The following is a 24,134-nucleotide window of genomic DNA, read 5'->3' as shown; positions in this document are numbered from 1 at the left end:
TGAGCGCTGAGAACAGTGCCTGGCTCACGGCAGGTGCTCAATTAATAACTGAATGAGTGACCCAAGGACAGACAGAGCAGCCCTAACAAGCTCAGAAAATCACCAGGACAGATCCACCAAGGGGCCGGTAGGGAGGGAGGTGTGATTAGTGACTAGAAGTTTTCTCAAGGTTCTTTCTAATTCTGGGATTATTATAGGATTCTACTCGAATTAATAGTTTCCTTTATGTTCTTATCACCACAGTGTAGGGAAAAAAAAGAAAAGCCCCTGCATCTCTGGTTTTAAACCTTGAAATTCCACTTGACAACCACTCAGTTCAAGAGGAAACGCCTTCCAAGGACATTGTTTCCACCCGAGTGGGCCCCAGGGCATCAGTGCCCGATGGGCCTTCTGTCCAAAGGCACACAGAGCCTCACACAGCAGGCTAACTAGAGCCCGGCCTGGCTCGCTTCTTACGGCTCAGAGCTGGGTAGAGCGCCCTTCACAGAGGGAAGAAGAGCCCAACACCCCTTCGACCTTTAGTCGAGGTCTAGGAGGCTGTTTGGGACCCCTTCCGACCCCATCCCCAGTGAACTCACTGACTTTCCAGGCACCAGGTCTTAGAAGGGAGTCGGGAACTCCCACCCAGGACCAGGCTGGACGCATCTTACAAGATTCTGAAATCTCTGCTTCTTCTCTATGCCTGGTAACTGTTCTTTCCCATCTACTCCACCTGTATCTCTAGAGGCTGCAACATGGAGGGAGTCAGATAGAGCAATTTCGAGGCTCGGTGGAGAGGAACACCTCAAAGGAACCACCAAAAGCTGGGCCCTGCCATAGTGGGGGACCAGTCCAGGCCCAAGGGGCAGCTGGCCGCCTCCCACAGACCCCCCAGGAGCCCGGCAGCCAGGGTAGAGTGAGCACCTAACAGGACACACACCCAACCTGCCCTAACGGTGCTTTAAACAGACACAATCTTTTCGTGCTGCCCTGGGACCTTTTGTCCCCTCCTCAGAACCAGGACCCACTCAGCAGCCATGCGCAGGGAGCATGAGGTCAGCCTTCAGGACAGGTCATTTTGCCTTTGTGGCACTGCGGTCTCCCATTTGCAGGAGTCCCACACTCCCTGCTGTCTTGCAGCGCACAGCACACAGCGCCATTTAATAAACTCTTGCACTCGGAAGAAACTGTAAGGCTCTGGTCTCAGAAATCCTCCCTTCGGGTAAAACGGAAAAGAAACCCATCTCTTCCCAGCTCACAGATTGGAGAAGACCTGGGGCCCTTGTCTAATAAAAGACAATCCAGATTTCCTATTAGCTCATTTCTTATTCCCACACCACACCGCTGGAGGGGCCATTGCTATGATGCCCCAAAAGACAAAAGGGCGAAACCGTGTCTGTGACCAGCTGGGTTATGTGCACGGGTGGGGGGGGGAGTGGGGTTTTGGCTCAAACGCTAACGTCACTGGGCAATCCAGATTTGCTGTCACCACCATCCAGCTCCATAAACCAAGGGAAGCTTCAGTGCCACGCCTGCCCTCCTAGTCTGATCAGGCCTAGTGCCAAGGGTCATGCTGTTTCCTAGGAGCTGCCCGAGTTACAGACCAGAGGCCTCAGGAAACAGCAGGTGGGAGAAAAATCTGAGATAAGCAGGAGGTTCAATCAGACAATAAAGGGAGAGGTCGTGGGGTGGCCAACAGAGCTGTGGGGACAAGTGTTCTTACCTGCAAGCTTCAGAGGCCAGTCCACCACCGAGACCCAAACTACATTCCGAGTCAGACCCGCTTTCGGTGTGTTTTCCAAAGCCGTTGGTCACACCTGCCAAGGACACGCAGAGTGAGCCTGAGCGCATAAACCCCGACATTCCCCGCACTCACGCTGCAGTGCGGGAGCCGCTAGGGAGGGCGCAGTGAGGATGCGTGGAAAGAATGGCTGTGCCTTCCCCTGTGGAAAATGGGTCTCAGGCAGTAGGATCTAATAAAGGTTTGGGGGAAATGGTGGTGGTGACAGGGAGCAATGAGTAGACGCTGCATTTTCCTTCCCATATTCTGGTTTTACTTTAAGGAAAACACAGCACACAGCTCACTCAAGTTATTGTCATTTGGCTACAAAGGGAAATACCAAGACTTCCCTGCTCGGCTGGCTCACAAGTCCTAGATGTGCTTCTCATTTCAAGCCTCAATTATCAGGGAGTCTCCTCTGCCTCTTGGGGAGCCCACCCGCCTGGCCTCTTCAGATAAACACTCGCATACCCTACCCATCACACAGCTGGCAGCAGCGAGCTTCATGCTTTTGGGATGGTGTCAGGGGAGGCTGGGGCAGGATAAGGGCTGGCAGCCACACCCAGAGATATGTAGCCGGGCTCGTCAGACAAGCATGGTGGCGCTTTTCAGAACCAAAGCAGACCAGACCCGCCTGGGCCAGCGAGTAAGAATTCCCCAGGTTCTAGACTGGGTTCTGAAATGCAGGCCCTTTCCTCTTTAAGCCTTGGCCTCCCCTTCTGTGAAGTGAACGTAATACCTTCTTACTTACAGAGGATGCTATTAAGTATGAATGAGAGAAGGTTTGTTTACAGCGGGGAGCCGTTTGGAGGCAGACGAAGATGAGCTGGTAGTCCCAAGGACGGACTCCCATCTACTGTGCAGGCTGGCGCTCTCCTCTCTATCCGCCCAATTCTTAACCACAGGCCAGGGTCCTGCGGTCTGGGAGCTGAGTGAAGACCGCTTGGTCAAGACACTCTGGCCAGAAAACTGGGAGGTGAGTCACACCGTCGGAGCAGGTGTCTGAGCCAAGATACGTGGACTCTGACCTGGCTCCGCCTCTAACATCGTGACCTCAATTTAATCTCCAAAGCCAGCTGTGCCTGAGGGGCCTCATCTGTAAGGGTCACCGCCTGTCTGTGGGACTCAGAAAGGCTGTGCAGAAGCCTTCCTGAGCGCCAAGCAGCTGGGCTGCGGGGCAGGACCAGGTGCCAGCAGTGTCCCTAAGCAGTGTGCCCTCTCAGGTTCGAGGAGCCTGATGTCCAGACCTGTCACCCAATAGCAGGACCGTGCCCTGTTAGTGCCGTGTCCTCGGTGCTGTCTCGCTGTGCCTGATACAGCTGAGAGGATGACGATCACCGCTCCCACCTGCCGCTACGTGCCAGGGCCTTATACAGACTAGTTCCAGTCCTCAGAGCCCTGCCAAGCAGGCACCGTCAGCCCCACATTACAAAGAAGAAAATGGACTGGATACATAGCTGGTAAAAAGACGGGATCTGAACTCAGGTCTAAGTCCAGGCCTCAAGCTCCTGACTCTCTACACCAACCTACCGCCCTAACACAGGGAAGCCTGGCCCAGACGGGAAGGGAGGGTATTGCTAGAAACAGTGTGAGGAAGGTGAGAGAAATGCAAGTGCTGGCCACACAGCCCACAGCCACCGCACAGGGACAGGAGCAGCCAGTCCCGCGCAGGCCCCTCCCCACCAAGCGAGCTGGCTTTCCGTGTCCCACCACGATGCAGCCACTGTCTGGCAACGGAGGGTCTGCACATCCAGGTCCCCCGGCCCCCCGAGCCTTGGCTCCTGACACTCGGGGAGCCCCTCTCCACACTGTCCCTCCCAGGGACTCTGTCCTCGTTTCCACAAACCCAGACCTGAGCCCTTGTCCCGTCTACTCCTTTCCATTCGGCCTCGGCCCTCAGACCAGCTTAGGCGTCACCTTCCCAGGAAGCCCTCCCAACACGCCCAGCAGCTGTCGGCTGGCATATAACCGTGTACCGCCCAGCACTGTGACATCTCTGCGGCTCAGGAGACCAGCTAGTCTCCTCATGACACTGAACTCTTCCGGAGCTGAACTGGCTCTGATTTACTCCCCTCCAGTGAGCAGTTGGTGCTGGACATGTACGTGGTAAGGATTCTTTAGAGAGCGAGCCCCCATTACCTGCTTCTGGGACTCCATCTCCTACCGGCCCCTGGCTCGCTCTGCTGCGTCCCCTGCTGTTGCTCAGACACGCAGGCGTGTTCCCAGGGCCTGCGCACTTGCTAGTCTACCTTTGTGGAATGTTCCTCCCCCAGATACCCCAATACCTCACCTCCAGATACCCCAATACCTCACACCTTCAACTCCTTTAGATCTTTACTCAAATGTCATCTCAGAGGCCTCCACGGGCCACCCTCTCTAAGAGCACCCCAGTACCCCTATCCCCCTTCCCTGCTGGATTTTTCTGCATCACTTCTAATACAAGATACAATTCACTCATTTGTCTTTAGTCTATCTCCCCTCCAAAGGAGACTATGTTTCCCCCCGTACCTAGAATAATGCCTGATATAAATACCTGATGAATAGACGAACCAAAATGAAGACAGGACCCATTTTACCACATACAGCTTGGAATCTCCCTCAAGGACAAAGAGAGCCCCGGACACAAACTAGCCCTGTCAATATACTTGCTCAAGGCCGATTTCCCCAGGCCACGACTCATGTGCCAGGCCCAGCTGCGAGCTACGGAGCCCTCAACGCTACAACTGGCATCTGCAGGGGCCATTTGGGAGGTGGGTGCTGGCTGGCCAGGCAAAGCAGGAAAGCAGATACGAAGTCGCGAGACAAGTCACAGGCGGGGTCACCTGTCTCTTCCTCCTGCTGGGGGGACCTCTCCCCTTCACTCTCACTACAGCTCCTGCTCCTCGGCCGCTTCCGGGAGTGTTGCTCCTCGTCGATGCTGGCGGGAGAGGCGGGAGAGCCCACGGCGCCATGGTCGGCGCCATTCTCCAGGGCCCCTTCCGGGCTCCTCGGCAGCTGAACCCCATTCTTGGCCTTCTTGAAGAGGACGGAGGTGCGGCGGCCCACGCCGCTGAGGGAGGCGCCAGCCGGCGTGTCAGGGGCCACCAGGGGCAGTCTGTGGACGCCATTGTCACTGAGCAGGCACTGCAAGGGCTCGCTCCCTAGCTGTAGAGGGGATTTTTCTAAGAGCTCATCTTCTTCTACCTTTCTGGGCTTTAGGAATCGGCCTGGAGGTTTGCTATCATTGATGGGTTTCAGGGTGGGGGGATCCGGAGGGGATTCTTGCTCAGACAAGGAAGGCGCAGGCCCAGTGGGCTCCAGGGTTGGTGGCGGAGGCAGTTTGGAGTCGTCTGTTACAGAAAAAGAGAACCTGCTTGAACATTTTAGAAAAAGTCTGGCCCTACAAGCCAGAAAAGGACACTATTACCAAGAACAAAAGCACGGGCTTTTAGGAGGCTTGAAAAGTACCCCAGGTTTCGGGTCTGAGGTAAAGAGAATGTAGGACTAAGTTTTATCGAGACTAGCTGTTCTCGACTGCGGCTTTGAATTAGGATCACCTAGGAAGTTTCTTGAAAATTTCAGTGCCAAAGTCCCATCCCAGACCAAGTGCAACCAAACCTACAAAGATGGGGTATTTTTTTTTAAGCTTACCAGGTGAGTCTGGTAACGTGAGGATTCCAGACCACTGCTCTACACACACGAAAGCTGAAAGTCCCGGTTAATCAATTAGGTAAGTCTCAGCTCATAGATTCGGGGTCTACAACTCTCATTAGACTCAAGTGTTTTCCGAGCTTTTGATGCATTATGCTTTGTTTCATATCACCCAAGTGAAGCAAGTAGGACAAGCAGAAGAAACGTTCAGATACGGAAAAAACGAGACCAAGTAAGTTAAAATCGGTGGTTCCCAAACATGTCTGTTCACCTACCACCCTGACATTTATAAAACTTGAGCCTTCCAAGCCACATCCCAGACTTCCCTAATCTGAATCTCTGGGAGGAAAGCCCTGGGAATTTTGTTGGGAAACCCTGTAGGAGAAGCTGTTGCAGTCAGGCCACGGGGCGTGACTGCTCCCACAGCCCTGGAGTGGGGACATTAGTGGCATGCTGCCTGCCACATGGGGAGTCGGAAAGAATCACAACGGACACGAAGCCCTCTAATGCCACTTGTGACCTCTCAGCCATGTCCCCATTCCCTGCCAACCTAAAATAAAATGGGCCATTTCTTGCAATTTGGCCCCCTATCCTCTGGAGATAACTCCCAACCTTTTGAACTGTGGGCTGACATGCCCTCCCGAGCCATTCGCTCAGATCCAAGGACGGGTAGGAGGGAGACAATTGTGTCCCCAATGAAGCGAGGAGAATGGGAAGCAGCTCAGCTTTAAGGTCCCAGCTGTCCTCTGCAGTCTGGCCTTTCTGCTTGGGATGGGCCCGTGGGCTCGGCCAGCCGGGGTCAAAGCCATGAGGTAGCTTGAGAGCTCAGACCATCTTTAGGGTCTTCTTTTCTATGCCCCACGCCACAACCTGAGCTGCTTTGAGAGCCTCTCTACAGGATGGTATAAGGTGAGCTGAGCTTTAACTGGTATGTGCAATATGACCATGTCAGAACTACTTTACTGCTTAGTAAACAGCCGCTGGGCCCCAGCGTCTTAAACTCTATTGACCACTCTACTGCTGTGGTCAATAGCGATTCTAACTGACAAATTCTGGTCTCTCCTGTTAAATGCTGTCACTGTCATCCCTGGGTGCACATGACGTGCGACCCCTCCCAGGGCTTCTGCTTGCCCACAAAGGTCAGACCTAAACTCAGGCAACGATGCTTCTATGGGGTTTCAGCTGAAGCCTTCCTCCCTTACCCTGCTCCCCAGCACCCTGCCTGCTCGTGACGGTCTCTCACCTCTGTCCCCATCATCTTCTGGCTCCTCCTGCGGGGCCTGTTCCAGCACAGCAGCATCCCCCTGGGGCCCTGCTGGCAGCTCCCCATTGGACACAGTCTTGTTCAGTGAGGGTGGCGGTGGCGGCTGTGCCAGCTTCTGCCGAAGAGCATTGATCTCCCGGCGCAGCAGGCGGACACGGCGGGTCCGGGCCCCACTGGACCGCATGGCACTCACCAGGTCCAGCTTCTCCAGCAGCTCCTTCAGCTGCACCTCCGGGGACAAATGGGCCCGGTTCTCTGGTATGAGGATGTTGTCCACTGCCAGGGAGAAGGGAGGACAGAAGGGGCTGAAGGACCTGCCCAGCCCCAGGCAAGGGGAATGGGCTGACTCCTTCGGGTGCCAAATGGTCTCCTGGAATGCCTGGGCCAGTGGCTTCCAGCAGCGTTACTGCGGGTCTGCACCGTGGCACCATGGCTGCCCGGAGGGCGGCCACAGGGACAAGGTCAGAATCTGGGAAACATCTGCAGGAAGCAGTTCGCAGTGACGATTATGGGCTCCATTGAGCAGGCACGAGGCAGCTTGGCAACCCCCCAGCCCGAGGGACTACGGCTGTCGGCATCGAGAAGCAGAGAGCAGGGGCAGGCACAGCACGGGGCTCAGAGGCAATTCCGTGTTCTGGGCCTCTCCCTGCACTCTTCTGAAGGAGCCCAACATACACCAGCTCTAATGCCACACGGAGGGGTCTGGGCGAGGAAGACCCCGGGGAGGCCTCAGCTTTTCAGACAGCTGGAAGTGCTACCATTCAAGAAGCACTCAGGGAACGAGTTCAACTTTAATCCTTGAAACTATTGCAGCCACAAGCAGGTGTATTCCAGCCTGGGCCTCCCCCCAGCTTTGCCCCAAAGCCCACCCCGATCCCTGGCCCTGGGCTCTGTCCCTGGGTCTCCTCCTGGCCCTTGCCCTCCCCACCCGTCCAGGCTTCTCACCGTCTTCCCAGGAGAAGCGGTAAAAGTCCTCCAATTTGGGTGACTCGGGCAGGTGGGTGCCCCTGTCGGGGTCATAGCCGATGTTCTCTGCCTGCCGCCGGGCGTGCCGCAGGATGGCCCCTCCCAGGTCCCGCAGGCGGACAGCTGCTCGGTGGAAAATTGTGTCTTTAGCATTATACTTCATGCAGTTGGTAACTATAAGGTTAAAGTCCTCCTCAAATTCCTCCAAGGTGAAGTACAGATGGGACTCCAGCTTCCGCCTCATGGTAGAAAAATCCATTGGCTTGGATATGAATTCCAGGTAATCTGGAACCTAAACATATAAAACCTGTACAATTACAACAACCATTTACTAGCCAAAAAGGCGCACCCTTCACCGGCACTGCTGCCTCCCCGTTTCCTGGTGTGGCTCACCCGAGCCCAGGGCCCCAGCCCACCCTGAACCACTGCTCCCTACCCAAGGGAAGGTCTGTCAGCCCTGAGGACACCCCAGGGTTTATGCACCCCAGGCCCCAAGCCCCTCCTGGCCTTCTCAAACCGTTGCCAGGTCAAGACGAGCTCACTGCTCAGGAAGGTTGGGGTGGGTACTTGCCTCACTCAGGTTGACAGGCTCAGCAAAGATGTGTGCGGGGTCCTTCTCCTGCAGCAAGTCCAGGGTTGTCCTCAGCAGAACGTTAAACGGCATCAGCTCCAGCTCCATGGCAGCCTGCTGCACCTTGACCTGTGGGGAGGTGGGGAGAGATCAGGACACCCCCACCCCGCCCCTGCAAAGCGCCACGGGACTTTTGCTTGATAACTTGTCTTTCACCGATCGTGTCTAACAAATTTTCACAGGATATTAACCTGATCAGTTTATGAGGTGCTGTCACCCGACCCACAGCCTCGAAATAATGACACCGACAGCTACGACGACGTGGATGTTTCCTGTGTGTCAAGCAACATACCAAAACTACGAGGAGTAATAACTATATACAGCTGACCCTTGAACAACACAGCTTTTAACTGAGCAGGTCCGATGATCCGCAGACTTTTTTTCAATAAATACTGTAAATGTATTTTCACTTATGATTTTCTTAAGAACATTTTCTTTTCTCTAGTTTACTTTATTACGAGAATAGAGTATGTAATACACGTAATATACAAAAATGTATGTTAATTGACTATGTATGTTATCTGTAAGGCTTCCGGACAACAGTGAGCTATTAGCAGTTAAGTTTTCAGGGAGTCAAGTGTCACAGGTGGATTTTAAACCACACAGGGGGACAGTGTCCCTAATACCCACATTGTTCAAGGGTCAAACATAGTAATAGTTAACACTTCTATAGTCCTCACTATGTGCCAAGTAACATTCTAAGCATTTTACGTAAATAAGTGAGTACATGAGGCAGGTGCAGGTGAGACAGTTTACAAAGAGGAAACTGAAACACAGAGAAACTAAGGAACTGACTGTCCAAGGTCACACAGCTAACGAAGGGGACAGTCTGGCTCCACCATGTGTGCTGTTGACGGCTGTGCCACACACACTGCGTCTCTGCTTACATTACCTCAGTTCATCCTGAAGGAGAAACTTACTATCCCCATCTCACAAATATGGAATCTGAGGTTTGGGAAGAGTAAGAGGAGTTGTTACTAACCCAACATCCCCTGGCTGGAAAAGAACAGAGACAAGATCTGAACCCGGGGCTCAGACCAAGGAGCACACTGATGATGTAAAATGTTCCTGCGGCCAGAAGTCCCACCTCGTGTGCTGAGATACTGATCCCACCGGCCCTTGGGGTGTCTGGGTTAGCCTGGGGTGACCAGACCTCCGGGCTCACCCCCTCAGGCAGCGAGCAGCCACACATATTTATAGTAGTATGCTGTGCAAATGTTATATTGTGTGTGCCCTCCTGAACAGATTGGGAAGCCATGATTAGATTATGAAAAGTTCCTGCCTCTTGGCTACAACAAATCGGGCCTACCTCCTTCCTTTTCCCTTTCATTTTTGTGAAACAGAGGCTGGAAGGAAAGCTCAGCTGTGGAACCAGGCCTGGATGGCAGACAGTTTGAATCCATGGAGAAGGTCCTAAGATGTTCTCCACCGCCACCCATGCTAAGTATGACAAGAGCTGCCCAATCTCAGAGGTGGAAACTCAGGCTACAGGCCTACAAGAGAAGGGCGCATGCTGGGGCTAAGCAGTGACGTGGGAGTTCATGGGAGTTCAGAGAAAGAGAGAAACGACCATCTTTAACCCAGGCCTCTGTAGCGTCCGAGTGACAGCTGCTCTTCCTGGACCAGAGAGAACAGTGTTGGCTCATCATCCAGTCAATTAATATTTGCTCTCTGCCATGTATACAGCGGTGCAGGGAAGCAAAGAGTTACCCATAACGATGAGGATGACAGCAACTGATGCTATAAACCCTCCTGTGTGCCAGGCACTGTCCTATGCTCTTTATAGATACAAGTCACCTAAACCCACAACCTTAGGAGAGGTTCTATTATTACTCCCATTTTACAGTCGAGGAAACTGAGGTATAAGGAGATTAGGCAACTTACTCAATGTCACACAAGTAGTAAGTGGCAGATCCAGGATTTGAACCCAGGCAGTTTGGTGCCACAGTTCATATGCTATACTACCTATCTCAACACTCCCCACGCTCAGAGGCTTAGAATCTCCTTGAATAGAGGTTGGGAAATTTAAATGATTCAGGACCATAGGTGTTTAAGGGCCTAGTAAGAACCCTTAGAAGCTCCCAGGCCAGAGGTGATGCCTCCCTGCCCCGCCCCCCCCAATGGCCTGAGCAGCTTTCTGAAACACTCAAGGTCAGCCCCTCCGCCCCGAGAGTCTCTGAGTCATCCTCTTCAGGGTTGAGCTCAGGCGGATGATATGAAGCTTACGCTTGAGGCCACCAGAAGCCGCACTCCCAGTGAAAAGCCATCAGCAGCCCCACACCCAACACAGAGCAGGCGGGCGTGGGGCCCATCGGGCTGGGCAGGAAGGGGCGACAGCTGCCGCCGAGCAGAGGCTCCAGGTCTCCTGATAACACACTGGTGGTGGAAGAAAAAGTTCTTGAACAAGAGCCCTGGGGCTCGGAGCGCCTCACCTGCTCCCGCTTGAGTTTCTCTCTTTTCCGAATCAGCTCAATCAGCAGCCGCGCGCGCTCCAGGTCGTGCCGCAGCTTCTGCCAGTATTTCAGCTCCTCCTTCACTGCACTCGTCTTCTCATCCTGCTCTCGCTGCAGGAGGGAAGGGAAAGGAAGGACGGAGGAGCTAGGGGCCACCTTCCCACCCAAAGCCTTCTCCCCGTTCGGGCCTCACGGGACCTCACAGCAGGTAAGCGCCCCAACCCCTTCCTTGACCACAGTCCCTGAGAGCCCTCCACCCCCTCTTCACCCCATTCCTGCCTCCTGTGCTTCCCCGACCTTGTAACAATGTTTCTTCACCGCAGCACAAGCACCATGGCTGAGGTGAGATCTGGACAGCTTCCCCCCACCCTTGGGGACACCGGAGAGCAGCTGCGCCCCTCAGGGCTGCAAAGACTTTCAGAAAGAAACTAACAGACACCTCAGGGTGGAAAGCATTTCACCCTAGAGTTTCAATTTTAGAAAACAAGGTGTGCTTACCACAAGTTTGTACTAACTGACTTGAATGTACTTTAAAACACAACCACCACCACCACCACCACCACCAAAAACATGATTCCAGCCCTAGCAGCGGTCACAGTGCGGCTGGGGAAGGAAGAGGCTCAGGGTCTGACGCACAGGGCACACCGGCAGTAGCACCAAGACAACAAAAACTGATCAGTAAACTGAACAATGCTGAGAGGATATAAAACAGAGAAGATCAGAGTGGGTGGGGGAAGGGCAGGGAGGGCTTCCAGAGGGAGGCAGTCTTACTAGGTTTTCACACGTAGTGATGGACCTGGATGAATAAAGAGCAAGGAAGGCCTCCTTTGGAACCAAAGGGACCACAGATACAGACGTGCACTTCCGGACTTCAGTTACCAAAGGCAAAAGGGAAATCGGGGGTACTTAGCCATGTGGAGGCCTGCTTCCTGTCTCGAGAGGCCGAGTGGGAATATTTAAAGGTAGAAGTCACGGAGCAGGTGAAGAGGGAGCGGGAACTAAAGATGTTTAGCAAGTCTCTCAGGAACCTTCTCAGCAACCACTGAACATGGAGCATCTCCAGCTGCTAGTGGCTACAGGCCACCACGACGGGGCAGGCTGTGCGCTACCACTTAGATGGTACATTTTCTGTGAAACGTTGGTTGGCAGAGGACAGTGTAGTGTTTTGAGGAAAGTGCACGTTTTCCTGATTCATACATACAATGTGGCTGCCTGGCTCTCTCTCAGCCCACTTCTTCCTTCCTGCCACATGTAAAGGGTTTCCCCGCCATGGACAGAAAGTGGGGTTTGCTCTCCACTCTCCCCTAGAATGTGCTCCAAAGTCAAGCCTCTCCCACCCAGGTGCTGCCGTCTGACGTGAAGAGCTCTGTGGGGCGGGAGGTTGTTCCGCGGGTAAACGACCTATAGGCAAAAGCTCCAGCGGGTTTGGGAGGCTGAGGACACCACTACTCCACCTCCGTCACCCCACCACTTTCACATCACTGTTTCACCCACCTGCTCGGCGTTTCTTTGGGACTGCAGGTGGGAGTGTAGGCGCCGGATGAGGGGGACACCATTCCGTGCCTGCCGTTTCAACAGCCAGTAGTTGTGGAGCCGCTGCATGAACTGGTTTTTCCTCTGAAAGGAGAGACCACTACAGATCTTGTTCAACCTTGAGTAGAGGCACAGGGAGTGAAAGACAGGGTCAGTGGGCAGCCAGATGACGGCCTCCTCGCCAGACCCGGGTTCATTTCTGAACCTTATAGAGGAAGACAGAATCAAGTGGCCAAACGCCTCACCTCAGGGAAGGCTTGAGAAGGACAGCAAAGGTAAGCAGCTCAGATTCAGCGTATTACACTGGACCTCCCCGCTCCTGCTTTGCAATCCTCCAAAAGAACCCTCTCCCAGAAACCCGTTTCCTGCGGTCCTGGGCTCCTGAGAAACAGGCCTGTGTCCCAACACCCCCCGTCTCCTCTCGATAAAGGCAGCGAAAGAGAACAGGGACTTGAGTAAGCTTTGGACAATGTGGTCACTATTTCCTGTGGCTGAAGGTCCCACCAGACCAGGGAGTAGTAGTCCATGGCCAAGCTGGAAGGAAAACTAGTAGGAGTACAGCAGGCTACGCCTTTCCGAGCCAAAAGCAACCCCTTGGAGTTGTCTGACCTCTGGGCTTTCATGGAAAACCTCAGCAGCCTAAAATTGTTTCCTTTTGAATCAATTTTTTTTTTTTAAATGGATCTCAAGGTATAAGAGGATGGAGAATCTGAAAACTTAGCTGGCTGAACTCCCCTGAAAGAGAAGTTTAAGGCCAGGATTTAAGCCCGTAACGTGTGGGGGGAAGAGAAGGGGGAAGGCAGGGAACTGAGAGCCCGCAATCTCTATCCTAATACTGAAAGGTGGCTGACATCATGCCCATGTTACGAAAGATGGAAAGGCAGCTTAGGAACAGAGGCTGAATAAAGCGTCCGAGTCACTAAGGCAGCTAATAAGCTGGGGGGGCTGCGTGGGCTTTGCCTCCACGATCTCACTGCTGCACCTTGCTGTGCTCCATGCTGGGCATCTACCGGGTAAGCAAGGCCTCAGTGCTCCTGCGGTGCTGCCACCGCTTCTCTCTTCACCTCACTGCACTGAAAGATAAGCATGGCTCAACAAGAAGGTAGAACCTAAGGAGGGGGGCAGCTTGGACTGGACATTGCTCACCTGGGCCTGCGCCTTTCCACGGTCAGACATTCCTGCTCCAAAGCCAAGCTTACAAAACCAAGGCCTGGCCTTTCCCCAAAGGACAGATCCCCCACCAATGCCCATGTGCCCATGCCAAGCACACCTGCCCAGATGCAGGCAGCCCCCCGCCCGCCCTACAACCTCTTGGCCATGGAGGGTCCCAAGAGCATTTGTGCAGGTAGGAGAAAGAATAATAATAAAAAAATAGCAGCAGCAGCAGCCACTATTTATTGAGCTCTTACTATTTGCCAGGCACTGTGCTAAGTGCTTCACTTGTATTATCTCACTTATTTCTCACAACAACCCTGTGAGGTAGGTTCATTTACAGATAAATACACTAAGGCTTAAAGAAGTTACATAACTTGCCAACAGTCACACAGGTAGTTAGTGATAGAAGCAGGATTCAAATGCAGGTCTGTCTGGTTCTTAGCCAGCATGCTGTGCTGTCCCCTTGCAAGAGACATCGACGAGAGCAAACTGACAAAGTCAAGCTCAGGACACAACCGCCCTCCAGATGGGGACTAAGCACGCACCCACTCACCTCAGGGAAGAGGGTCGTCTAGGACAGCTCCGTGCCTAGAAGATACATTTCCAATCGACTGAATTCTAACTCAAGCCATGGTTTGCAACAAGAACCTCTCCCTCCTGACCTTGTCTGCTCGTGTCTTCTTCCCAGACTGACAAGTCTGGTTGCCTGTTCCCTTCATAGAATTCACTCCCAACTACCCTCCAGGACTCCTTTCTCCCTATCCTTCTCATCCAGAGAGATAGACAGCAGGTACAGAACCAAGGGGTGTCATGAACCTCAGCTTGTGGTCGAGGCTGCTGCTTTTCACCTGGTTGCAGCCCTTAGAACAGGACTTGGCATATAGTAAGTGCTCAATAAATATTTCATTGAATGAATAAAGGAGTGAACAACTTTACCTCCTGTGGCCGCGGTTTCTTCATCTGGGGGTGTGGGAGAAGGTGCAAGGACTACATTAGATGAATAATCTCCAAGATTCCTTCCTGCTCTAACACTGTATACTTATTAATGCACATCACCCTTGAGATGAGCCTCTGCTGGAAAATCTTCCATCTCTTGCTTCTCTGCCAACCTGCCATCCCTCCAACAGCTCCAGCTACCTACCTCGCCGACGGTTTAACAGGTACACTGGTCTCTCTACACTCAGTAGGGGTCAAGGAGGCTTAGTTACACAGCTGAACTGAGTGATCCTCTTTCCCCTAAATCTACAAGCTTTTCAAGAGGAGAAATAGCATGGCCTCCCCACACCACCACCCCCTCACACAATGTCCCCAGGATTCCCAGGACCAAGCTTTCTGGACAGCAGAAACCCATATGGACCCCTTAAAATAGCTGTTCGCATTTGGAAGTAATTTTATCACTGTAGAGATTTTGGAAACAAATGTGGGGAGTACTAGAGGTTGTCACAAAGACCAGGCAATGAGGGAGGGGATGCAACTGGCACTTACAAAGAGTAGAGATGCTAAACATCTAGAATGCATGGGACAGTCCTAACAATGATGAATCACCTGTCCAAAATGCCACTTGTGCCCCTGTTGAAAAATACTGCCTTAGATATCCTGTCACCTGAGTTCCTAAGCAACTTGAAATGTTTGTCTCACCTTGAACCAAAGGAAATACATTGTTCTGAGGACAAAATCAAAATCACAAACCAGGCCAGGCGAGCCCAGGGTCCAAAGGAGAAATTTGAGGGCACAGAAGAGGACAGACATTCACTAACAGGGTTTGGGGAAGGAGGCCTGGCCCAGGGCCAAAACCAGCCCAAGAAGAAACCATGAGTCCCTAGGGAGCCCTCCTAGGCAGGCTCACCTGTAAGAGGGTATCTGTGGGACAGTGACCAAGGGGACAGTGGAGGGTGTGTCTCGACCCACTTCTTCCGGCTCCTTCTTGATCTTTTGCTTCAAAGTCATCTTGCTCTTCTTGGGCACTCCCTTGAGGGGGCCACCTACTCCACCTTGGCCTTCATCTTCCTCCTCCTCTTCCACCTCTTCCTTCTCTTCGTCCTCCCCACAGCCTTCCTTCAGCCCTTCCTCCTCCCCCGCCTCACTGAGGCTTCCTGGGGAGTCGCCCTTCCTCCTAGCAGTGGCAGCCCCCGGCGGCGAGTGGGCCTCGCAGAAGGCGGTCTTGCGCACTGTGAAGATGGTGCCATTGAGGCTGGTCTCACGCATGGGTTCGATCTTCATGAAGAGCCCGGCCCGCTGCGCACACGTCACATGGAAGGCGGTGTAGCAGTTTACCTTATGGCACTGGATGGCTGCGCCCAGCCCCTTCTGCTTGCATATATAGCAGGTTAGTTTCCAGCGGGCAGGTGGGATGTTGTCGATGCCCTCGATGGGCTCCAGGAACACGGTGTTGGCGAAGCAGACTTCAGGGATCCAGATGGCACACACCACGTGGGCCCAGTGCCCGTCGCTGGTCTGTTTGAAGGCGCCGCCTTTATTGGGGCAGAGGATGCAATCCACAGGCCGGGAGGGAGACTGCAGGCAGCAGCGGCAGAGCCACTGCCCCTCGGGGATGTACGGGACGCCGTAGCATTCCTGGTGTACCGCCAAGTTGCAGATGTCACAGAAGAGAATGACATTGCTATTGTGGCATTCGTCATCCAGGCACACGCAGCAGAAAGCGTCTTCATCAATGAGTGACTGTTGGGCCCCACTGCTGCGGCTCTCCAAGTATGACTCCTTCTCAAGCCGGTCCACCAGCAGCTCAAAGGTGTCCGCTGACACCAAACTGTGTCCATCTAGTCGCCGCTTCTCATTCACCATGTCCAGCCAGGCGAGGTCCTCCTCATCCATGTCATACTCCACCTCTGCATCCAGGTCTTCAGGCGGCTTCTCAATGTAGCGGTAGTAGGCGGCGGGCAGCGGGGGCGCTTCGGGCTGACTGCCCGAGTCCACCACGCGGAAGCTGGGCTGCGGGAGGTGGAAGGAGGTGCCCGATGCATGCTTGGAGCACGACTCCTTCTTCTTGCCCTTGGATGAGGGTTTTTTGGACTTGCCAGGGAACTGAGGCTGCTCACTGTTTTCCTTGTTACTATTGCATTCAGTGATATCCTGCGCGGTCAGCTCATCCTCCGTGATGATCTTGAGTGGGTCATAGATGCTGATACGATGCAGGCGGCCATCAATGTCCACCTCAACAATCCGCTGGGCCTGGGCATAGGTCAGGGTCTCCCGGGTGGGTGAGCACTTGAGACTGTAGGGGGATGGGGAACGCCGGCCCTCGGCATTCTGCCGTGACTTCCGGCGAGGCTTCCTCATGGCACCTGGGAAAAAAGGGGACAAGCCTAAGGAGAGAAAGCCAGGAGACCGTGAGCTCGATGCACTCATTCACCCTTCCATCCGACTGAGCAGCCACCGAGAGGACTGGCTGTTGTTCCCTCTGTCTGAACAGCCTGTCCCTCAGGTGTCCCCACGGCTTGCTTCTTCACCTCATGTCTTTCCACAAACTTCACTTCTCACTGAGACCTTCCCTGACCACTCTATCGAAAATGGCAAATCCCTTTTCCCAGCAATCTTTCATCCTGCTTTATTTTTCACTGCGTCACTAAAAATGGTGATGTTTTACTGTGCTATGTAACTTACCTACTTATCATGTATGTTTGCTTCTTTCCACTAGAATGTAAGCTCCATGAGGGGAGGGATTTTTACCTGTCTTGTTCACTGCTATATCCCCAGCACCGGGAATGGTGTCTGGCTCCCAAGTAAGCACTCAATAAGTATTAGTTGAATGAAAGGAGAAATCAAACACACATGATCCCTGCCCTCCAGGAGCTCTGTTTGATTGAAGAGACAGAAAAGTAAACAGATCATTACAATGCGACCTGGGGAGTGAGCTAATGTTTCAGTAATGTACATAAGGCTGCGGGACGGCTAACAAAGGAAAAGGACAGGGTGGTTAAGGCTTCAGAAAAGAAAAACAGAACGGCATCCACTTCCAAGCTCGGACATGAACAGTGGCCCCATCAAAGGATCAAAAATTCACAGGTCCAGGGCCCTCTACGAACCCATCACACCATGATCAGAAACCCTAAGCCCTGATTATACCTGCAGGGAAGGGGTGAAAGCACATGACTTATCTATTTCATGCCATCTAAGGACTTCAAACTATAGTATTCAGGGTTTTCTCTGCAAAAGGCAGCATTCAGGATGCACTGGCTAGTGTATCTTTAAGCAGAAGCTCTGGAAGTGGCCCCAGTGGCGTGAAGTTCTAACTGGCCCATTCGGGACCACCATTAGACCTAAGGCCAAGGTAACTGGGGCAATATCTGAGGTAAACGCTCAATGCACTGTTATCTCAGAAGTCCCTCTCTCCCCAAATACTTAATGTAGTCTACGCTTGTGCAGCAAAGAGAAAGCCCTAATGTTTCCCACATCATTCTCTAGCTGGAGGAAACTATAATAAGCTCAAAGGACCTGTGGTAGGCAGTTACTGAGGCCACGACTAAGAGGAAAGAACTTTGGAGATATGGTGCCCTGGAGTACGGACAGAGAAGAGACTTGAAAGGGTATGAATTGGGAAAGGATCTCAAGGAGAAAAAGTCTGTCACCTTGGTTGCAGGATCTATCATCTTTACAAAGCGGAGATGGTGACTTTTACAAACTACAAAGCCCTTTTATGGTTAATATATCTCACAACTAGTTTGGCAGGCAGAATAGACATTATCATCTCCATTTTATAGATGAAGAAACAAAAGCTCAGAAAGGTACCCGTTAAGTGATAAAGCTACAATTTAAACCCAGGTCTTCTGACCTGCTCAACTCATCTCACTAGGCGGTAAGGCCACCACAGAGATGCCATGGTCTGGTACAAAAAGAGGTTCTGGGGCAATCTACGTTCTAATCTTGGCCCTGTATGACCTGAAGAAAGTCATTTCATCTCCCTGTGCCTCCATACTCCATCAGTAAACTCTACCTCTTACGGTTGCTATTTGTTAATAAGGTATTAACATCCTTATTTAAAAGTCCTTCCAATCCCCAAGTGTGACTGAGATAAACAGAACACACCACGGCTGAGGAACAGTGTCAGGGAGGCACACACCCATTTGGAGCCAAAGGAAACAGAATCACCACAGCAATTCAGGTTCCAGAGGCCCTTGGCCACCACATGCCTTACAAAGGCCAACTCCGGGGGAAGGGCCGGAGCCAGAAGTCTGCTTCATGGCCCCCACCCCCTCAAGGGCATGGAGACCCTAGGAGAGGTGTGAAAATCCACCTCAATACTAACTTGAAATAGTTTAGAGGCTGTGGCCCCCTCCTTTGTTAAAGCCACTGTATACCCTTCCTCCCTCCCTGCCAGCTCCCCAGCAGCTCAGGTATCTCTCCACCAAGCAGCAAGTATCTAGGGAGACCTCTTCTCTCCTACCCAAACCTCTAGTCTTTGGGGGGCAAACTCTGAGGCGAAAGGGCTGCTGCTGAGGAAAAGGCAATGAGTTTTGCCCACAAGGAGCTTACCGTCTAGTTTTTTGGCGGGAGTTCCTCATCCCACACAACCCTTCCCACATATTCCACACATCCAAATATTTCTACCACCCACAGAGGTCTTCCAGGCATCCCCTGAGCCCCCACTCTCCCACCCGACCCGGGTCCATGAAGAATGAGGAGTTTCTGCAATTAAACTGTACCCCCTGCGCCCCACACAATATACTCATGAGACAAGGACCCCAGCCAAGGCTCCTGTCCCCTTTACTGGGGCACCTCTTTCAGAAGAATGTTGACCCTTCGGAGGAGAAAGGAGGGAAATAACACCACCTCCACAGAGGGGAGGGGGCGAGCGCGCCAGAGACTGACGCGAAGTCCGACCCTCAGACAGAGAAAGCTAGCGCCAGGGAACGAGCGGGGCAGAGAGGCGAGAGCCCATTGGCCGCCTCACATGCCCGTCAGGAGGAACCGGGGGTGGAAAGGGACGTACAGGGGGTGGAATTCACCTCAGGCCTGACCAATCGGAGAGAGTGGCGGGGGCGGGGCTCGGCGGCTCAGCTTCCAGGGCCGGGGGGAACAAGATGGCGGCTGCGGGGGGGGGCCTTCGCTTTTCAGCTCCCCCCTCACCCGCCTTTTTCTTCCCCGCCGCCGCCCTCGCTCCGGGGGAGTGCTTTCGCACGGCCCCCGCCCCGCTCGGGAAGCCCCCCGTTTCCCTCCCCCACCCGCGCAGTCCCTGATCCCCGTAGGCCCCGCTGCCCCCGCCCCCGCTCTGTCCGGCTCCGCTGCCGCCCCCATTACCTCAGCCGCCGGCCGGGCCCCACCGTTCGGGGCCCCTGGGCGCGGATGGGCTGGCCGTCGAGCAGGTCGACGCGCCCCGGGGAGCGGAGCGCGGCCTCCTCCCGCGCTGGCCTCCGCGGCCACAGCCGTGCCCCCTCCCGGCCCGCGCTGGGGGCCCGGCCGCCGCCACCGCTCCCGGGGGAGGAGGGGGAATGGAGCCGCCGCCGCCGCCGCTGCCGCCACGGAGCCCGGCCGAGGGGAGGGAGGGATCAGCCCCCAGGCAGGATCCGCCCCTCCGGCCTCCCCCCGCCACCTCCACCCCTTCCCTCGCTCCCTCCCTGGGTCCGCGGGCTCTCCCGCTGAACGGGAGCGAGAGCGCGAAAGAGGGGGAAAACGGGAAAAAATCCCCCCGCCCGTGCCCGGCGCGGCGGCGGCGGCGGCCGGGGCGGCGCGGAGAAGAGCGCGGAGCTGCCGCCGCCACGGGGCACCGTCCCCGTCTCGGCCTCACGGTGGCGGTGCGGACGCGGCCGGGGCGCGGAGCAGCGACGGGGTCTGCGCCGGCCGCGGCCCCGACTCACCCCGGCCCAGCCCGCCGCGGGGCGAGCCCCACAAGAGAGCTGGGGACGTTCGGGTCTGGTGGGGAAAGACTGGGGTCCCGTAGTCTTTAGAGCGGTCATCGTCCCCTCCTCCTATGCTGGCAGGGGTGGTGGGTAAGGTTTGGGGCAACAACCCCCTCCCAGAGTTAGAGGGCCCCTCCAAAGGTTAAGCCAGATCGGTCACTGAAGCCAAAACCGATCTCCGATCTGTAGTTTCTTGGGGTGCAGGTGCCTGCACTACTCCCAGAAAGTCGTCCTTTCCCCCCCTCCACGCCCCCCTGCTTAGGTCCGGAGGACAAAGGTCTAGCGATGTCCATCCCCTCCCCCAGTGAGGACAGCCCGGAAAGACCTTCCTCTGTTGTGTACAGGTGAGGGGCTTGTTCCCCACGAGACATCCTACCTAAGAAACTGACCTGACCGCATTGTGCCATCCTCTCCCTTCTGTGTTTAAAAAGAGTAAACATAAAAGTTTGACAGTCTACTTAAGGACGTCTGGTAACTCTTTTATCACTGTAGACGTGGGGAAATTCTCCTTAAACTTGATTTGGCTAGGAGTCGGTTAATTGAATGCAATAAGCGGCTTTCTAATGCTTGACAAATGGCAACTTCAGGCTTTCAGATGTAATAGACTGGCTTTGGTTTTGTTTAAGATGAGAAGAGGGTTCCTTTTACCTCTTACCTATAAATTGGAAAGCTTACCTCATATGGCTGAAGTCTTAAGCACCAATATTTAATGATGTTTATAAATGACGTGTGGATACACTACCTTTAAATGTGAAGGTGAATGACATACTTTCAAAGAGTTTCTTCTGCCCACGCTGGTGGTGTAGTGTGGTGAGACTTGCACAATTTCTTGCTTGGTGCTGATAAGTACACACACGGGTTCTAGAGTCAGAGGATGAAGGGTAACGTCTTAGGATCCAAGTCTTCCAAATGTAAAACGGAATGCACCGCTGCTTTTAAAATATAGATGTTCATTATCCTAGGAATTTAAATCGTGTTTTGAATTTGAAACTTTGATAAAAGTAAGGAAGCTAATTTGTATTACAAAGATGTTTTCCCTGATTACACCGTAGCACCTTCTGGCAAAGTGATAGCAAAAATTCTTCTGTTAACCAATTTTTGAAAAGAACAGGGAGTGGCTGGTGGAGCTAAGCAAGGGCAGGGCAATGTTTTGAGAACTGTGAAGATAAAATAGTATGAATTAGTGTCAAGTGTTCTAAGGCTAGGGGGAATAATCATTTGGTGGGAAGGTGTGGAAGATGATTAATTGTGGAAGGGAAACCCCCAGAGGCAAGAGAATATTACTTTTAGTTAAGAAGAAAAAATAAAAATTGAAGACTAATAGAAACAAGAATACCGAATTTCATTTCTTGTTCTTTTAAAATGTGAAATATAACCATTTATACATATGATTAGTAAATTTTTTTTCTTGATAGATGATCTCAAAATTTATTTAGCACAATTCTGTTTTTGTGATTGGGAGCTACCTTTCCCCAGTAAAATTAATGAATAAACACCTTAAGAAAGTACATTTGTTTCCACTTGTAAGTAAAATAATGATTTTAATGCTGTTGAAAATGTATTAAGTTAACCTAATACATATAATTTCTAGATTTTTCTATTCAAAGCTTTCATAGAAAGCTTATTCAACCTAAGTGTTTCTTCCATTTTCAGCTTCCTTAATGGTAACATTATAGAGTTTAATTCACCAGTCCCTGGCCTTTTCATTAAACCATATAGCAATTAAGTTCAATAAACAGAGGCACAGACCTTTGATTCCAAATAGTAGTGTTTTAAAATCCTGTGTTTCTAAGTAGAAACTACCTTAATTGGAGTAGGAGTATGTTTTACCGTTTAGAACTAAAAGTGAAAACATGAATACAAACTGTCCCCCCAATTGTTTTTTTCCAGCATCTCAGGATATTTTTGTCAACACTTTACTATTATTAGTTTACCAAGGCAAGAAATCTCTGAGGAGTCGGATGCACTACCCACTGGATTAATAAAATACACATGATGAGAAGAAAATAGACTGATTATTGTTAAATTATTTTTAGTAGAATATTCCGTCCTTAGACCTAAAATAATTTTGAAACCATAATTGGGAAGAATTTTGGAGGTTGGAATCATTGTGATATTTTTATGCTGTAATGAAAATGGTTTAAGAATATAGAATTTGCTTAGAAAAAAAGAAAAAGTTTACGCTTTATAACAGGCTTTAAATTGAATACCACTTCCTCTACTCAAATTTAATTCCATTCTCTTATTCCTATTACAGACACTTACTGAACACCTACTGTGTGTCCAACACTGTACTAGCTTTGGAAAATAACGACAAAATCTCAATCTAGAAAGAGCGGAGTGATCATATGTAAATATAGAATGTATTTTTCCTTGTCTTGAGTAGTGTGCAATCAAGAAACAAGCCAGAAATAACTAGAAACACATGCAATAGAAATTAGATAAGGCAATGAACAGTGTGCAGCCACCATTATTTAAATGGGGAATGGGAAAATTCTTTTAGCCAGGTTCTAAAATAGTGATGGATTTGAATTTGTGAAGAGTGTGGAATCACATCAGTTTAGTAACAGGGCAGCCCAGGCAAAGGGACAATATGCAAGACACAATAAGGAAATTATCCTAGTTAATAGTATCTGTGGCAGATATTACGAAAGAAAAGGTTGAATTGGGTATGAGGTATGGCAAAGGTAGAGGGCTAATAAAAACGATACCTAACATGTGCAGGGTATTGTGCTTAGTGCTTTACATACTATATTTATCAAAAATCTTTGTTACACTTCAAAAACCCAAACTAGTTTAATTAATAAAGGAAACCTATTGACTTATAAACAGAAAGTGCATCTGGCTTGAGGCACAGTCAAGAGACTCAAATTATGTCATCAGGACATTGTCTCTTGCAATCTCTCAGCCAGCCTCAACTGATACCTGTGGCCAGAAAGACATGCTTCTCTGATGAGTTCTGGTCATTGTCCACTACTAGAACCAGAGCACGTGGGCAAGAGGTGATTCTCCAAAGAGATAGTGAGCCTATGTACAAAAGAAGTCCAGTATGCATGCCATATCTCATTTATCAATTTATTAACTGTGAAATTATTATTATGATCCTCTTATGTAGAAGATAAACTAGAGCAGGAACAGTATTAGGTAAACCAGGAAGATTTACTATAGGTGATTAGGTATTATGAAAATAAAAGGGCATTAACCAGAATGGTGAAAGATGGTAGAGAAAGAGGAAGGGAAAGGAAGGGTCAAATCAGATATCAGAAGCAACAGTTTGATGACTGATTGGACATGGGAACAAAGGAATTTGAACTTGAACGAATGCAAGTTCAAACTTGGGAGCTTTTTATAATGCTGGTGCAATCGTTGCAAATTCAGAGGTGGCAAAGGGTTACTTGGGAGCTCCTGTTGAGTCTGAGGGCCCAAGGATTGAGGAAATGCTGAGTCAGCTCAAGTTCTCTGGAGCCTCTTTTGGTCACACTAAAATATATAGTCATTCAGTAATTATTTGTGCGCTGCTGATAAGGATCTATTTTACACCAGTGAAGACCACAAAGTTGAAAAGGCTATGCTTTCAGACTTGAAGACACTTAAAATCTAATCACAGGAATAGAACAAATATATTAATAACTGAAACATGCAACAGCACACAAGCATCTAGAGTAATGCAAATAAAGTGGCATTTAGAGTTTAGAGAAAAGAGAGTGAGCTCATCTGTTTGGAGAAAAGGGAAGAAGTTGCCATGTGAGTTCCACCTTAAAGCTTGGGTTAAGTGTCATCTAGGAGGATTGTAGAGGAGTGTGGTCCAGCCTAAGTACCAGCAGGATGAGCAGAGAATGGTGGAACACCATTTAAGATCGATTCGGGGAACAGTGGGTTATCCTGTTTG

General features: G+C 51.6%; 1 protein-coding gene across 5 annotated transcripts in view; it reads right to left on the bottom strand.

The window, feature by feature from the left end:
- The window catches only part of BRPF3 (bromodomain and PHD finger containing 3), a 32,534-nt gene extending 12,446 nt beyond the window's left edge, over nt 1–20,088 (bottom strand). The window contains exons 1-9 of one of the 5 annotated variants that reach the window (XR_012496562.1): nt 19,647–20,087; nt 15,238–16,714; nt 12,198–12,354; nt 10,683–10,814; nt 8,191–8,319; nt 7,599–7,911; nt 6,633–6,929; nt 4,582–5,088; nt 1,703–1,796 (exon numbers count right to left, since the gene is read on the bottom strand). Coding sequence is in view for 4 of the 5 variants with exons in the window: in XM_074332859.1 (XP_074188960.1) it covers nt 1,703–1,796; nt 4,582–5,088; nt 6,633–6,929; nt 7,599–7,911; nt 8,191–8,319; nt 10,683–10,814; nt 12,198–12,354; nt 15,238–16,688 (3,080 nt within the window). In the remaining variant the exon portion in view is untranslated. Of the gene's footprint in view, nt 1–1,702; nt 1,797–4,581; nt 5,089–6,632; nt 6,930–7,598; nt 7,912–8,190; nt 8,320–10,682; nt 10,815–12,197; nt 12,355–15,237; nt 16,715–17,078; nt 17,193–19,646 lie in introns of those variants that run through there. The other 4 variants (XM_074332859.1, XM_074332857.1, XM_074332858.1 and 1 more) reach the window with 4 other exon arrangements.
- Between the last annotated feature and the right edge of the window lie 4,046 nt (nt 20,089–24,134).

The sequence above is a fragment of the Rhinolophus sinicus genome, linkage group LG05 (genome assembly GCF_036562045.2).
Source record: "Rhinolophus sinicus isolate RSC01 linkage group LG05, ASM3656204v1, whole genome shotgun sequence".
Lineage (NCBI taxonomy): Eukaryota > Metazoa > Chordata > Mammalia > Chiroptera > Rhinolophidae > Rhinolophus > Rhinolophus sinicus.
This window is presented reverse-complemented; position numbering and strand designations above follow the sequence as displayed.